The sequence below is a fragment of the Papilio xuthus genome, unplaced genomic scaffold, assembly GCF_000836235.2.
Source record: "Papilio xuthus unplaced genomic scaffold, Pxut_1.1 DF827714.1, whole genome shotgun sequence".
Classification (NCBI taxonomy): domain Eukaryota; kingdom Metazoa; phylum Arthropoda; class Insecta; order Lepidoptera; family Papilionidae; genus Papilio; species Papilio xuthus.
The window spans coordinates 6,143,774-6,159,363 of record NW_013530935.1 but is presented as its reverse complement, the minus strand read 5'-3'; the positions used below and the strand labels follow the sequence as shown (position 1 = coordinate 6,159,363).

Genomic DNA, 15,590 nt, shown 5'->3' with positions numbered 1-15,590 from the left:
TATTTTTATATATTTATTTAAGACAAATTTAAATACATTTAATTACAATAATTTATTCAAATTTGAATACAATGCCAATTTATTTTAAATTGGTAAAATTTAAAAAATGTCATGTCTCAAATCTTAGGTAAACAAATTCACTAAACAATAAACACACAATAAACTTACATTAAAGATAAATTCCATACATTTCATTTAAGGTACATAAAAGGTGAATCGGTACGTTGTACCAAAAACCGAACCAATCTTACTAATATGTCAAAAGGAATTAAGATATGTGTCCATTAAACTAATGTATAACATGAACAACATCTCCTCCCACTGAGAGTAGACACTGACCCTGGAATTAAAAAAAAACTATAGAGCGAGATAGAGATATTTCTGTAACAAAAATAAATAGTCCTAAACAAAGGCCTACATTAATTCTCTTTTCCTTACTCCCCTTTCTCATAAGGAAAGTGAATTTGACGGAAGAGGGAATGTATAAGGGGGAGGGGATTGAAATATTATCTTTATGTGCCTCCCATTTTCCGTCGATTAAAGGTAGGTAATGAATATGCATTTGTGGATATTTATGGATGGCGATCGTTTCGCCATTTCGGCGAATTCAGGTGGCCGCTTGTTCGCTGTTTTATGACATAAAAAAAGTTCGTCTCACTTTATCAGTGTGCAACTATGAAGTAAAAACATTTTCAAATGAATTCTAAAAGAAGATTTAAAATCGTCAGTTTTTTTACCATTCCTGATTGAATTTGAAGATGTGAAAATCTTATAAAATTAAGATCCACTTCACTATAAAAGATTTTCCTTTTAATTTGATTGTTTCTATAATAACATTACAAATCAACTCGTTTTAAACAGTGAATGGACATCTTTCCAGTTTATCTGTGTGAGCACTGACCTGGTTCTTGTGCGCGTTGTCCTGCAGCATCAGCTGGGTGATGTAGAAGGAGGTGAGAGCGTTGCCGCCCAGTGCCGCTGTGTACGCGCGTACGATCGCCAGCACCTGACACAATAACAACATTTATAACTATAACAAATTTCATTAAAATTACACATCTGAGACATTCAGGTAAAAAAGTGTGTGTGAATGTGACTGTGTGATCTCTACACATGTGTTCATATGTGCACTTGAGAGTGTGCTTTTTTAATGAGGGAAAAATCTTGGGGCACCATGTATAGGACCAGGTAAGGAAGCTACATGCTACAACCCTCTCTATGGACTTTGTGTAGTCAATGTGTGTAAAAATGTGTATGTATGTGTGTGTGTGTGTGTACCTCGCAAGCGAAGGTATGCATGAAGCCACTGAGTCCTCCCAGCTCGCGCACTGCTGTGGTCTCACGTACAAACAGCAGGCGCAGTGCGCACAGACGCCGCGCCCCCGACCCCGCCCCCGACCCCGCCCCCACCCCGCCCACACCGCACAGTGTAGACAGAGACACGCGCACAGGGGACTGTGTACATATAAATACAATTAAAGCAGACCAACAGACGCTTCTATTGGAATTTTTTTTAGATAAATTAATTGATAGATTAATATGGATGGAACCTGTTGCGCCGAACTTACCTAAGTGGGACAAGGAAAATGATATGATGACTAAAAAACAAATAAAGAAGGTCGGAACTAAAACTGATAAATGTCTTTTTTGTGGAAAAGTTCTCCATGATGGAACTCATGGTAACAACCAATTGGCATCATAAAAAAATTGTCAAAATATGATTTCACGGTTTTTGTTCCGATGCTCCACAAATATAGTCTTATTTTTGGAATCGAATCATGTAGATATCTCAAGATGGTTGGTTGGTAACCAAGCAAGAAGACTGTTATTATTTTGAACTAGAACAGATTATCTATAACAGTAATATATTCAACAATGTCACTACTCTACCTGTCCTGCATTGAGTTTCTCATCCGTGAGTTCAGTGGTAGGCTTGATGAGCTGCTCTTCATCCAGCGCGAAGATGTCATCATCTGCATCGGGGGCGGAGCCCTGCGAGCCGTTGTGCTCCGCCCTACCCGCTGCAGACCCCGCCCCCGCCAGCGGTATGGCTGTACCTGCTACTACTAGCTGGATCTCATCCTAAGGTAGTAACAAAACAGTTTTTACACTATTAGTAAGAGAATCTTTTAAAACTGTTTGCTAGTTCTTGTGTTAAGCAGGCTAAAGCAAACACTAACCTAATTATGTTACTGTTAAGTTTTAAAGAAGTGGGCGTGTCAATTTATATCTAACTCCCAAATAAGACTCATTTATAATATATGTCACTAAGGGACTATTAATGTAAATTTAATAATAAACCAAGACTTAGTGGTTCCCCATAACAATTAAGAGTGGAAGTTAGTGCTTTTAGAGTAAGGGCTATGTCAATAAAAACGAGTCATGTATACAATGTGTACGTATGTACGTGTGAGGTGTGTGAGGTGCGTGAGGTGTGTGAGGTGCGTGAGGTGTGTGAGGTGTGTGAGGTGCGTGAGGTGTGTGAGGTGTGTGAGGTGCGTGAGGTGTGTGAGGTGCGTGTACCTCGGGCAGGTCGAGGTGGAAGGTGGGCGGGGCGAGTGCGGCGGGCTGCAGACGGCGCAGCTTGTACGCGGCACCCGACAGCGCGCGCCCCGCCAGCCGCTCCCCGCCGCCGCATGCGCCCAGCCGCGCGCGCCACACCTGCCACATGACACCACATGACACCATATAGCAGGTGACAAAAGAACAGTCATATCTTATCGCTAAAATAGCTATTGACCGTTGTCCATAGGTATCTTACTAATATTATAAATGCGAATGTTTGGATGGATGTGTGTTAGAAGGTATCTCCGGAATGGCTCAACGGATCTTGATGAAATTTCTCATAGATGTCTACATAAGTTCTAACATAGTCTGGAAGAACACATAGGCTACTAATTAAGTTTTTTTTAAATATCTCGACGGTATCAAGGGCGACAAGCTAGTCTGCAATAAATTAGTTACCCTGAAGTACAACTTGCATTTTAAACTTTAGAAAATGAAATCGTGAATTTCAAATGTAACAATTGTAAGTAAATATATTGTTATCTCTGTTCATTGCAAGGGAATGAGAGAGAGAGAGCAATATAATAAAGATGTAATGACAGTAAGCGACCTGCATGAAGGCGTGGGGCGGGGCTCCGGGGGCGGGGCGCAGGCTGGGCGTGTACACCTGCATTGTCGTGTGTCTCACTGCTAGGGACTTGGCTGTCTCCACCTTCACAACAATACATATTTTTTATAAATATTATAAGATATCATACGAAGCAAGTTAACATATAGATTCGCCGAAATGGCGAAGCGATCAAGTCGCATAGACATACTCAATTCCAGATACATTGCCTAGCTTTAATCGATGAAAGAGAGAAGGTAAACGATGTTGTAAAATAAAATAATCTTACATCTTCAGCTTCATCAAGTTCCAGGACGCAGGCATCTTTGTCTGCACTCAGTTCTAACACAGGCGGCTCCTCTGACTCCACCAAAGAGCCGTTGCAGCCTTGCTCCAGAGGACCTGACAGAGTAAATTACTTGCTCAATCAATCAAGCTAACAACATACAAATATTAACAATAGCTTCAAGCAATCTTACTAATATTATAAATGCGAAAGTTTAGATGGATGTTTGAAGGTATCTCCAGAACTACTGCATGGTTCTTGATGAAATTTGTCATAGATATAGAACATAGTCTGGAATAACATACTGGCCACTTACTAAGTTTATTTTTAGCTCCGCACGGACGGAGTCGTGGGCGGCAGCTAGTTTGGCATAAAATTTGATAAATATTTGGTGGTCAAGATTAGTGATAGGCAAACTCTTTAAAATTCCAATTTCTATACAAAGTTGGATTATTCATTTGTTTGCTCTCTGTTTATGGATTTAGTCCATTAAGTAATATTTAGTTAAATACCTAAATCGTATCCATTGGCTGTGCGGTTAGCTTGGAAAGTGTCCCACAGCGCGCGCTGGATCTCCAGTGCGTTCTTGTCGTTCTCTGATGCCTGTAAATTATTTATTTATTTATGTTAGTAGAGAAAAATTGCATCAAAATCGGTTAAGAAGTGTCTGTAATTAAACCGGACGAACTGACAAACCTACAAGCAAACAGACAAAAATTTAATATGTGTTTCATCAGATACTCATACCTTACTATTTAATAGTAAATTTAGATTAAATAGGTTTGAGGGACATAATTTTTAGATGTTTTAGGTTGGGGCGTATTTCAGTCGGTGGTGGGCGGAGGTTTGATGGGGGCGTGGTTTTAATGATGGTGGGCGGTGGTTTATGTTGAGGGCATAGTAATCTTGACAGTAGTAAGTAAAGTCTATTAGAAGCGTGGTTAATTTGATGGGGGGCAATGTTTTGTGGGTTGTGGGCGCGGTTACCTTGATGGTGGGCGGTGTGGGGGGCGGCAGCGCAGCGAGACGTACAGCAGTGCCGCTCGCCAGCGCCATCACGCAGCGCTCGCCGATTGCAATCTGAGTCTGCAGAGAGAAGATCGCGTTCGCGCCCTGCAATCATAGAGTTAACACATTCACCGCTGCCGACTACATATTAATATGTGATGATCGTCTAGTCCTTGAAAGAGACAAAGAAATCTTTTGTCTCTGTCACTTATCTGTCTGAACTTCTTTATCTGTCTATAACTTAACCTATGAAAATGGTAAAGATGGTCACAATTTATCAATCGTTCTTTAAAATCGTCTTTCCCTACTACTATCTCTCCTCTTTTCTCCCTTTCTCTCTCCCTCTTGTCGCTCTATTTCTCTGTGTTTGAGGTTGACCTGCATGCGAAGCTTGGCGAGGAGCAGCTTATGCAGCTCGTACTCCAGGAAGGGCAGCTGGTCGGAGATGTCTCGTGCACCAGGCTCTGATGCGGGCGGAGCACGTCGCACGCGAGCAGCTAGACAGTCATTATGGACCAGGTATACGAAACTGTTTTTCCTTTTGGTAGATAGACAAATAAGTTTAGGTTGGTTTTATTTTTTTAAATTTTCTGTAATTATACATTTTCCTTGACAATTAAAAATACATATTTTTTTGTTTTGCCTTTTTACAATTTATATTATTATATATTATATTATTTTGTTATAAATTGAAAAGTGAATGTAATGGTGTGAGCGATGTTGTCGATGTTGTGGATGTTGTCGATGTTGTACGTACCCACAGCGGTGAGTGTGACAGCGGTGGGGTACGCGGCGAGGGCGGGGGGCTTGGCGCAGGTGGCGAGCAGCACGGAGGGGACGCGCGCGCGCCGGCACCCCCCGCACGCCGCCACCTCCCCGCCCCCCGCGCTGTACGGCACGTGCGCCGCGCTGCAGCTCTCCGCCTCCACCTCCACCTCCCTCTCCTTCTCCCTCTCCCTCTCCTTCTCCCGCTCTTCTATCACCTTCTTACTACTGCCCACTACATACATACAGTTCACATTATTCCTGTCTCTCCGGGCCAACGACAAGAGCAGATATCTCTAATGTTTATAGAGCAAGTGCTTGAAACCTCTGCCAATAGATAAATAAAAAGACGAGGCTGGTACAGACCTGTAACAGGATGTTCATCGTTTACAAACTCGCAGTCTAAGTTGATGACGGCCGCAGTACCCGAGGCGGACAACACGCACACATCTTCCCTGCACATACAAACATGATTTTATCAATGAATATGACTAATTTTACACAAAAAAATAAACACTCGAAATCACATTTGATAATCGAAATTCAGAGTAAGCTATAATATATCTATATTTTCCTATTAATATCGTCCTAAAAAGTCATAAAACATCAGCCTACAGGCCTAAATAAAATCCATCCTTTTATCCGTCCATTCATTCATCCTTTTCCTTTTTAGGTCCATGAAGAGTCGTATGTGTGTGTACCTGACGGCGGCCTTCTCGCAGTAAGCGAGTACGGCGGTACAGCGCAGCGCACGCGCATGCGCACGCAGCTCGGTGCGCAGCTCCGCCCACCAGGCTGCGCGCGACGCGCTCTCCCCGCCCCCATCCACCAGCTTCACTGACCGCGCGCATACTGTCCCCCCTACCGCATCATTATCTTACTGACTGACACTTGCCCAGATCAAAATCACCGGTTAATACATATTGTTATCTCTGTTTTCTCAAAGATAATGACAGGGATGACGATATGTTTGGTACAAAGATTATGGTTTGAAAAACAAATGGTAATCTAAAAAAAATAAGCGTGAAAATGTGATCGTAATCGTTAAATTATCGTTAAAATAAAACACATATTATGGCACATATAGAGTGAAAATATCTTATACTTATAAAAAGACACAAATCAAGCTACAAAAAGTTGTGAAATCAGGTGTAGAATCTAGACAATACATAAGCAGCTGTAAGATAGATAAGACGCAAAAAAATACACATAAAATAATTGTTGCACATACCTATGTGCACGATGAATCCAGGCGGGTACTCTGTCATGGTGAGGAATGGATACTCCAGCATGTCCAGGTTATTGCTGTTCATGGAGGGCCGCAAGATGGCTCCCCCACCGACAGTGTTCCCACCGGACGCGTTCAGGGAACTACCTGGATTGAAGGTTGAGGAATCCATCAATAACATGTATGAATTTCTTCTAAAAATAGTTCAACGATGTACCATTTAATCTCAATATTATTTTATATCGTAAGACACATCTTAAGAGAAACAAATTTATTATCAATCTTTAGTTTGACTTAGATCTAGGAACTACTAACCTTTCGGTGTGATGCTAAGATCAGAATCCGATGACCTTCTATGTATCCCGACGGGTATAGATGTGGAGTGCACGGAGACGTTCTGAGCAGGAGTGGCGGGCGCGGGCGCGGGTGCGGGGGCGGGGGCTGGTATAGGGGCGGAGGCAGGGGGCGGAGCGTCGCGGCCACCGTACGACTCGTGACGCGCGTGTCGCGGCGACCCCCTCTCCTTGTCCCCCCTGTCGCGCTCGCTCCTGTCAACACGGCACGCTGCATGCAAGTCACACGCACTAGCACTGTTAGTCGCCCCCCACTCTACCCCCTCTACGTCTAAACTCTCCGTGCGATCCAAGCTGGTCTCCGGCAGCGATGGTATGCTCTCTAGTTGACCGCCGCTAAGTATGGGATGAAAATGTTGCAACACCGGTGCGCTTGTTAACTTGCATGGAATGATGTGGTTAGGGTCTAAGGGTTTGGATACTTTGGACGACTCGGTAATGGACGCGGTTGAACGGATGCTGTCCTGACGAACGAGTTTCTTTTTATCTTTCGCGCTATCTTGCTTCTTTACATTTTTCGATTGATTTTTACTCTGTTCCTCTTTATTTCTGGACACCTCAATTTGCTCTAATTTTTCATTAACGTCATCGAAAAATTTCTTATCATCGCTTTTAACCGGATCGGGCGATGTTGGTATTAATAAAGATTGCACTCTATCGATCAACATAGTTTCCATCGCGGTCTGAACCAAACCGGCGGGCCTGATTGAAGATCTTTCTTTTTTCCGGGACCGCTGCTCACGGAAGCTGTGGCTTTTACTGTGACATCCTGAGGGACCGCTAAATGACATCCGTGAAACCGGTTCTGATCCTATATACATGGAAACTTTAGCGATTCCCGTTTCATCGCTTTTGTGAAGACGATTTAATTCGAATCCTTCTTTGTCGAGAGTCAATAGATCAGAGTAAGAGAGGAAAGGGGAACCTAAAACGGTTTCACTGGGAGCTTTAGAGGTAACGTCAGAGGCGGAACCGGGCTGGCTCATGGCAGTTTTGGGGGTCTCGTGTTTTTTCTTTGGCCTAAGGGTGTAATGAGACAAGCTTTTCATCATACTACTCTTAGTGAGCTTAGATATTTGACGTTTTATACGTTTTGATGAGCGGTATACAAAGCTTTTCTTATCTACTGGGGAGGAAGGTGCACTAATGCTCTTAGAAGCTTTCTTGTGAGCAAAAGGGTTGTTCACTTTGATAGTATTACTAAGTACGCACTTGTTTTTATCCTTATGAGAGTCCGCTTTCGAAGTGCTTGGGATATTTCCATTGCTACTATCGTTTTCAATTTTTACTGTCTTACTTTTTCCCTCTTGAACATTATCTTTAAACACATCGTTTTCGAGTTTAACTTCAATATTATCTTGACCAGTATTTACATCACATAAGTCTTGTTTCTTTTCTTCAAGTGATGTTAGTTTTCTTTCCATTTGGGCAATAAAATCTGGATTAGCATCATGACTTAAAACAGATTGTACCACAGAGCTTGTAGTCTCGATTGTTCTGTTTGAGTCTTTTAATCCAAAGCTTTCATCATCTTCCTCCGAACTGGTATACTCAGAACTACCTACAGATAATGCAGACGATATTGAACCATAAAAATCTCCTTCGCCAGGCAACTTTAGGAGATTATCGCTTCTAACTACTACAGGTGTAGTGGGACAGGATTCAGATAGCTTCCTCTGTCTAGTATCATCCTTTTTAGTTTCGCTATCAACACTTTTGATATTGTCCAGAGAAGAACAAAATATTTCTGGTATGATTTTTTTATCTTTCTCGGCTTCATCTGTAAGTACGTGTGTTGAATCGCGTCGAACTTTTTCATCATCAGACACATTTAAAGTGGGTTCTGATTCGCTCGTCTGTCTCATAGTAGATGCCGGCGAATGTTCCGAGTCGTGAGACTCTGCGATACAAGCCAGACTTGTTTGTGCGTGGATTACTGATCTGGCCAATATAGACGCCATGCCTATACCTTCTTCTTCTTTATTAACCACTTTACGCATTTTCGGTTTTTTCAGTTTCTTTAACTTTTTAAGCTCATTCTTTATATCATTTAAAGATATACGTGAATTATCTGAAGAATTTGATTTGATTGATACTTGATCGTCTTGTTTTTCAGTTTTACGTGACCTTGGTCCTGAGAATCTTTTAGTAAAGAAAGTGGTTTTAATCTTTTTTATTTTTTGTAACGGTCCCGAACTATCGGAATCGTAATCGCTTGCTCTGTTCAACAAGCGATTCAAATCTGTTTGATCTTCAGAGAGATGTCTCAAACTCTGTCGAGAGACATAGTCTTCTTGGTAGATAGAACGATCACCTACATAATTCTTGGCATTAGTATCTTTTGTTAGTTCTAAGCTTTTATCATCCTCATCAATGGTATCAGGGTCATCTAGAAGATATGGAGCTTTAGGATTTAGTATGTTTAGAAGTTTAAGCAGTTCATCCTGATGGTTCTGGTAATATTCTGCCAGATCTGTCACACTTTCATCGTCCGTCGCCAAAATATCCAAATATTTCATTAGCTGCCTAGTTTTAGCCAACGTGAAACACACAACAAACCATGCAAACATATATTCATGAGTATCTTTTTTTATTTTCACTTAGCTTAGATAAATTGTTACTTTAAACGACGGGACAACATCGAAAATCACATTTAAAGCTATTTGATTTGGACTATTTAACATTTGACAATCCTCTATATGTACTTCAACTTGATAACAATTGGCGGTATTTATTTTTATTTAAGATTAGATATTTTGCAAGATTTCAGACGTTTTATATACAATACTCACTGCTGTGAACAAGGTGGGATGTTAATTGGATGGCTCGGTGTTGGCAGTGGAGTTATACTGACAGCAGTTCCTGTTGGAACAACGTTTATACTTTTAGACATTATTAGTTAGAATCCTTTGGCGCAAATGACGTGCTTTCGTTACAAAGTCCAGTCTCAGAATGATAAGTGAGGGGACACACGTCGACATTTCAGTAAGACTAGTGTTGGGTACATTAGCAAATTTTCGGGTTTTCTTCCTGACAATACGTATATTTACAAGAATATTGAGTAACTGTCGTACAAAGGCAATGCTCATGCATACAAATGTTCCCAATTAGTGTAGATTTACGATGTGAAATCTACTCTAAAAGTCTCCCTTACCAGGGTTGAGAAAATTAGACTAGCAGTACGCTGATGATTCCACAGGAATAGTTATTAAGAAATCTTTTAAACTTTATAAGAAACAGCTGTTGCCTGCGACTCTGTCATCGCGGAATTAAAAATAAAAAAAACTTAATAAGTAGCCTATGTATTCTTCCAGACTACGTTCTAGAACTGTGCCAAATTTCATTAAAATCCGTTGAGCCGTTCCCGAGATACCTTCAAACAAACAACCATCCATCCATCCAAACATTCGCATTTATAATATTAGTAAGTTAGTAAGATATTCAAATACCGATAGCTCTAGCGACGACACCAGCTTCGCCTTCTAAATCGAAGTCTTGCTGGTATCCCACCACAGCGTTAGCTCCCAGCTCGGCAGCCTTCAGACCCACCAGACGTTGTACCTTAGACATTATAAGCCTGTTAAAAGTTCTAGATCTACTATTACCATCTTTGTAAAACGTTAAAATAAAAACACTTGCTCACCTGGTTCCATTATTTTGGGAAGTTGGCAATACTTACTAGCAATTTCACAATCATTAAGTTTTCACTGAACCATTGTAGATTCAGTATGAGTGATTTAAACTATGCGACTGTTTAAATAAGACGACTCTGAGTGCTGTAGTAAGTCTGTACTTACTTGATTGCTAAGTTTAATGAATGCGACTTGTCTGGCTTCATTGGATGCTCGCGGCGTACGGATTTTATCTATCCACTGGTACTCAGGGTCATCGTTGACTATTAGCTCCTCCACGAAGCCATGGATTGCTGTCGCACGGTATCCAGGTGGGATCATTGGACCTAATACCAAAGCGCATAGATTTTGTTATAGGTCTAACCGTTGGTTTCTGAGACAAAAATCTCTGTATTAAACATATTTGACAAAACTGAGATGGATGAGATTTTGTTATCAGAAACCCACGGTAAGACTTTCACCTAATATGATTGGTGCAATAATACTAACAGTGAAAGAACTGCACACCACAACTCGAAGTCTTGTATTTGTTGAAATCTGAAAATAATTCTACTTTCACGATGATGTTTAATTCACCACGAATTCCGTGCATCGTATCGAATACGGGGATCCAGCCTGACATCACTGCGCCTGTAAAAAATACACAACAATCACCAAATTGAAGAACAAATATGTAGAAATAGATTTTTTTACATCGGTAATTTGAAACAAATGGATTAAAAATATCGAGGAAAAGCAAATAAAAATATTTCGGCAGTTACTCATCAAATTTTACCAAAAAAAAAACATAACGGGAATGAAAAACGATGTAACATTTAATTTATAATTACCGCCAGGAGGCCCTCCTGTGCCCTTAGCATTATTAGCCTCTCTAGCGAGTAGGGGCGCGAGGCTTATCACAACTTTGCCTATCGCGTCATTTGCCGAATACGTGTCATGGTCCATAAGCCGTAATTGTAGAGGCTCGTCTTGTAATTCCGATTCGTCCACCTGTGGTATAAAAACAAGAAATAATTGAATTTGTATTTGATATATCTATTAGAAAGAGTGTTGAAGTGCATGGGGGTATTAATACGAAACGCATAATACGTCATCGCGTGCGAATGAGATGCCGCATGATAGCTGTCTCAGTCATAAGTTGCGTATACGTTTTATCTGATGTTTTTGAAATACACATCAGTTAAAATTATCTGTGTGTGTCAGGTAATTTAATTTATATCTTTCTTTGACTTTGTATTTTATTTTCATCTTATATTTTATGTCACATAAAAAATAATGACTATATTTCTCGAGATATTAAATAAACTCTACAGTTATCAATGTATGAATCTATTAATTCAGAGTTTGTTTATAAAAACCAGACATTCGTCAGACGTGGCGCCCCAAAATAACATCGCGTCGCAGCCAAATTATGGAGTTTAAAATGAAAAAATGACCTTGAAAATATTACGTATACAACATAATATGCGTAGCAGTTATTCCACTACAGTTAAATTCAGCATAAATTGATATAAAACAAATCATAAATGCGAATGTTTGGATGGATGGATACATAGATGATTGTTAGAAGGTATTTCACGAACAACTCAATGGAGCACAATGAAATTTGGCATTGATGTAAACCATAGTCTGGAATTACACGTAGGAACTTATTAAGTTTTTTTTAATTCAGCATGCACAGAGTCGCAGCTAACAGCTATACCTAATTATGATTTGGGACTATATACCACGAAATGTGTTTCTCAGTGTCATTGACTGACATTTAATATATGGATACTGGCCATACGCTTTGCCATACTTTTAAATGATCTAATGAGCTGCAGCCAGATTAAGAGTATATCACTGGTTGCTAAATATTTACTCATAAGTATGGAACAATTTGACACTTCTTATTGATATTTGAGACAGATACCAAAAATTGTATAATTTAATTTATTTTTAACATAAATTATTTATTTTATAAGGGATTAAAAATAAAACATCAACTAATAATTACAGAAATAATTACTAAAAACATTTACTTCTAAAGGATAATAATGATATTACACTTTAACTGTATTTGTCTACATTTTTTAACATAAATGAATGTTTTTTTTTTGACATAAAAGGAACAAAATCTTTATCTTAGTTACCTCAAATCTGTACCACTCTGTACTACTCCAATGTGGGTTCAATGACTTCCGACAGACATCGGTCTTGTGGGTAACACCTCCAAATTTGACTTCCACAAACGCATCGGTGGTATCACTTGCCCGGTCCATCACCGGCAAGTTGCGTCCAGCAAGAACTTTTACTTTTATTTTCCCAGGCATTTTGAATATTTAAATAAACAATTCACTTTTATAACACGATAAATATCAAAATTGTCCTAAATAGAATATACACAGTCTTCTTTCACAAAAAATTAACATGTCCATATCGTCTAATCAGAAATCAAAATAAAGATTATATTTTTCACGATCTTATCTACATCACTCGTGAACGTCCTACTACGGAAGACATCGTGTTCTATGAATAAAACTTCAATGATTTTTTAGTTTATTTGTATTAATTAGCACTTTCACGCCACAAAAGTTTAAATAAGCGATCATAAACCGCGCGTAAACAAATAAAATAACACACGCGTTTTTTACGCTTACTATGTTTTTGCGATATAAACACGACACTTTAAAGTGCCTCAGATAAAGTGTTACGTTATTTTATGAAAATCTAAAGTAATTTATAAATAGAAATGATTTTAAAAATAATCTTCATGGGACACTTTCTTCTCTGTCCTGTTTTGTCTGTCATAATGACATTGACAACTCAATTCTTAAATAAAATAACCAATATACAGTTCTGAAATAAACTTTTCATTAAAAAAAAAAAGGAATTAAAAACACTTGAATTTGTGTTCTTTCATGCTTAACTCGCGAAAAAAATCCAAGCAATCAGCTAATTAGTCATACTATCGATTACGATTAACGTAAAAACTTAATGTTGTCATCCAGAAACACTAACTGTCATCTGAGTCTGCCTGACCTGTCACATGCTGTCATTGTCATATACATTCTGTCAAGGGCAGGAGGATTATTGGGATTTTTGTTGAAGTTGTGTCAATAATTCAGAATATAAACATTTTGATATTATCGATTATTACAAAAATACTCTTTGTGTCAACATCTGTTGGGTGATACTATTTTCAAATCATCACAATAAAAATATATATTTAGAAATTCTGTGCTGTTCAACTGAGCAAATGCATTTTGTAAGTTGAAAATCGTATCAGAATTTGATGTTTTATTAAAAAAAAAAGATTCTTCTACATTTGTTTACTATTGAACAATAGGATAATAGACCAAACAATTAAGAATAATTCCTCACATTTAACCACATTTTTTGGTTTGTAGGAATTAATCATCATGGGTTTCGTGAAGTACAAAAATTAGCAATAATGCCGCGAAAGCGATCTAACATTTCGCGTCGCAGTACTCGATCACTTGCTGGTAAATTATCTAGACAAAGACAGAAAGATGACTTGGAAAAGCTCGAAATCGAAGTATATGAGGCAAGAGTTAGATTGGCTAGGATGCGTCAAAAATACGCAGAATATCTTGCATCTCAACAACAGCTTGAAGATGCAGAACAAACTGTTACATCTCAAGAAAAAGATAACATCTTGAATACTGAAAAACACCAAAAAGAATTAAACCTCAGTGATACAAGTGGCAACAGTTAAATAGCTTATTTAAAAACTGGTAGTTATAAAAAAAAGAATAGTAAAATTTAAACTCATTGTATTAAATTCAATCTTTAGTCTTCATGTTGCTACACAATATATAAAGTACAGACAAATTACGCAATTACATAGCAAATTTTTTACATAAATATAAAACTCACAAAAACCATGAATTAGTAGATCATTTGATATTCTAAAATATAACTACAACTAATTGCGGGTTTCTGAGACCAAATTCCCACTTTTAAACATAATTTTATCTTTGCTTTATCAAAGGTAATGGCAATGTTTTATATAGAGATTTTAGTCTCAGAAACTAACAGTAAATTTTCATTAGGGTTCAATAAAAAATCAGCTTTGTTTCAAGACTTAAATTGCTGTTGTAGGAAAATTAGACATGAGTAATCTCCCTGGCCTTATCCCAGTGTGGGGTTTGTACACAAGGTTTTAAAAACCTTATTGTATTTTGAAATTGTTAAAAATTGAATGTGAGTATTATCTATATACTAATTAGTTTGTTATTAAATTATTCAAACTTTCGTGAGACATACTAAACTGATATATAAACACCGCTAAAAACTCACGTATATTCGTCCGGTGGCGGCACCAACTAGTTTCGAGCTCATCCGGGGCCCTTCATCAGGATGAGTGGTACTGGTATTATTTATTATTTTCCGCGAAATAATACCAGTACCACTCATCCTGATGAAGGGCCCCCGATGGGCTCGAAACAAGTCGGTGCTGCCACTGGACGAACATACGTGAGTGTTTAGCAGTGTTTATATATCAGTTTAATTAGTTTGTTTTAAGATATTTCTGTAGATTGATTGAAATTAATGCATAATAAAGACAAACTTTAATTTAGAAATATAATTTGATATAATTAGAAATGTAAATGTAATTTATTGTAGTTCATTTTATTTATATTTAATTAATTATTAGTTTAATGTCTGTTGTAACAAATGTATATTTATTGAATTATTTATTTTTAAACTTGATTTCAAATTAATGATATTTAATATCAATTCATGAAATGAATGAATAATAGTTTAAAAGATCTCAAAAAAAAAGACTTTTTCATCATATATTTTAATTATTATATTTATCCAACTTCTTAATAATACAAAACACAATCAATTAAAAAAAAACAAAACTCAAATTATGTAATCTTACTTATATAAATGCCAATGTTTGGATGGATAGATGTTTCTTAGAAGATATCTCCAGAATGGCTGCATGGATCTCATAGAAATTTAGCATAGATGTAGGAACATAGTTCGGAAGAACATATAAGCTAAATTACACAAAAATAAATAGCTTGTACACAAAACCTTTACATTTAATTGAATATTTATCCCAATGCAGTGACATGAAAGTATAATTGTCTCTGTTTTGTCAAAGAGAATGAAAGAGATAGTAATATGGATTAATATAAAGGTGAAAATACACTAGAGAATTGTGTCAAGCATTTCTATGTAAACGCACCGT

The 15,590-nt window shown here is 38.1% G+C and overlaps 1 protein-coding gene across 3 annotated transcripts in view; it reads right to left on the bottom strand.

Moving 5' to 3' along the window:
- Positions 1-13,159, bottom strand: part of LOC106116762 (C2 domain-containing protein 5) — a 34,371-nt gene extending 21,212 nt beyond the window's left edge. Inside the window, exons 1-21 of one of the 3 annotated variants that reach the window (XM_013310762.1) lie at positions 12,517-13,159; positions 11,215-11,374; positions 10,874-11,014; positions 10,550-10,710; positions 10,202-10,313; positions 9,545-9,614; positions 6,715-9,278; positions 6,403-6,546; positions 5,873-6,032; positions 5,538-5,626; positions 5,164-5,406; positions 4,785-4,903; positions 4,386-4,511; positions 3,911-4,001; positions 3,402-3,514; positions 3,116-3,217; positions 2,524-2,661; positions 1,891-2,082; positions 1,279-1,455; positions 902-1,006; positions 257-340 (exon numbers count right to left, since the gene is read on the bottom strand). In XM_013310762.1, coding sequence (XP_013166216.1) covers positions 290-340; positions 902-1,006; positions 1,279-1,455; positions 1,891-2,082; positions 2,524-2,661; positions 3,116-3,217; positions 3,402-3,514; positions 3,911-4,001; positions 4,386-4,511; positions 4,785-4,903; positions 5,164-5,406; positions 5,538-5,626; positions 5,873-6,032; positions 6,403-6,546; positions 6,715-9,278; positions 9,545-9,614; positions 10,202-10,313; positions 10,550-10,710; positions 10,874-11,014; positions 11,215-11,374; positions 12,517-12,696 — 5,238 coding nt within the window. In that variant the 5' untranslated portion in view covers positions 12,697-13,159 and the 3' untranslated portion in view covers positions 257-289. The remainder of the gene's footprint in view (positions 1-256; positions 341-901; positions 1,007-1,278; positions 1,456-1,890; positions 2,083-2,523; positions 2,662-3,115; positions 3,218-3,401; positions 3,515-3,910; positions 4,002-4,385; positions 4,512-4,784; positions 4,904-5,163; positions 5,407-5,537; positions 5,627-5,872; positions 6,033-6,402; positions 6,547-6,714; positions 9,279-9,544; positions 9,615-10,201; positions 10,314-10,549; positions 10,711-10,873; positions 11,015-11,214; positions 11,375-12,516) is intronic. The other 2 variants (XM_013310763.1, XM_013310764.1) reach the window with 2 other exon arrangements.
- Between the last annotated feature and the right edge of the window lie 2,431 nt (positions 13,160-15,590).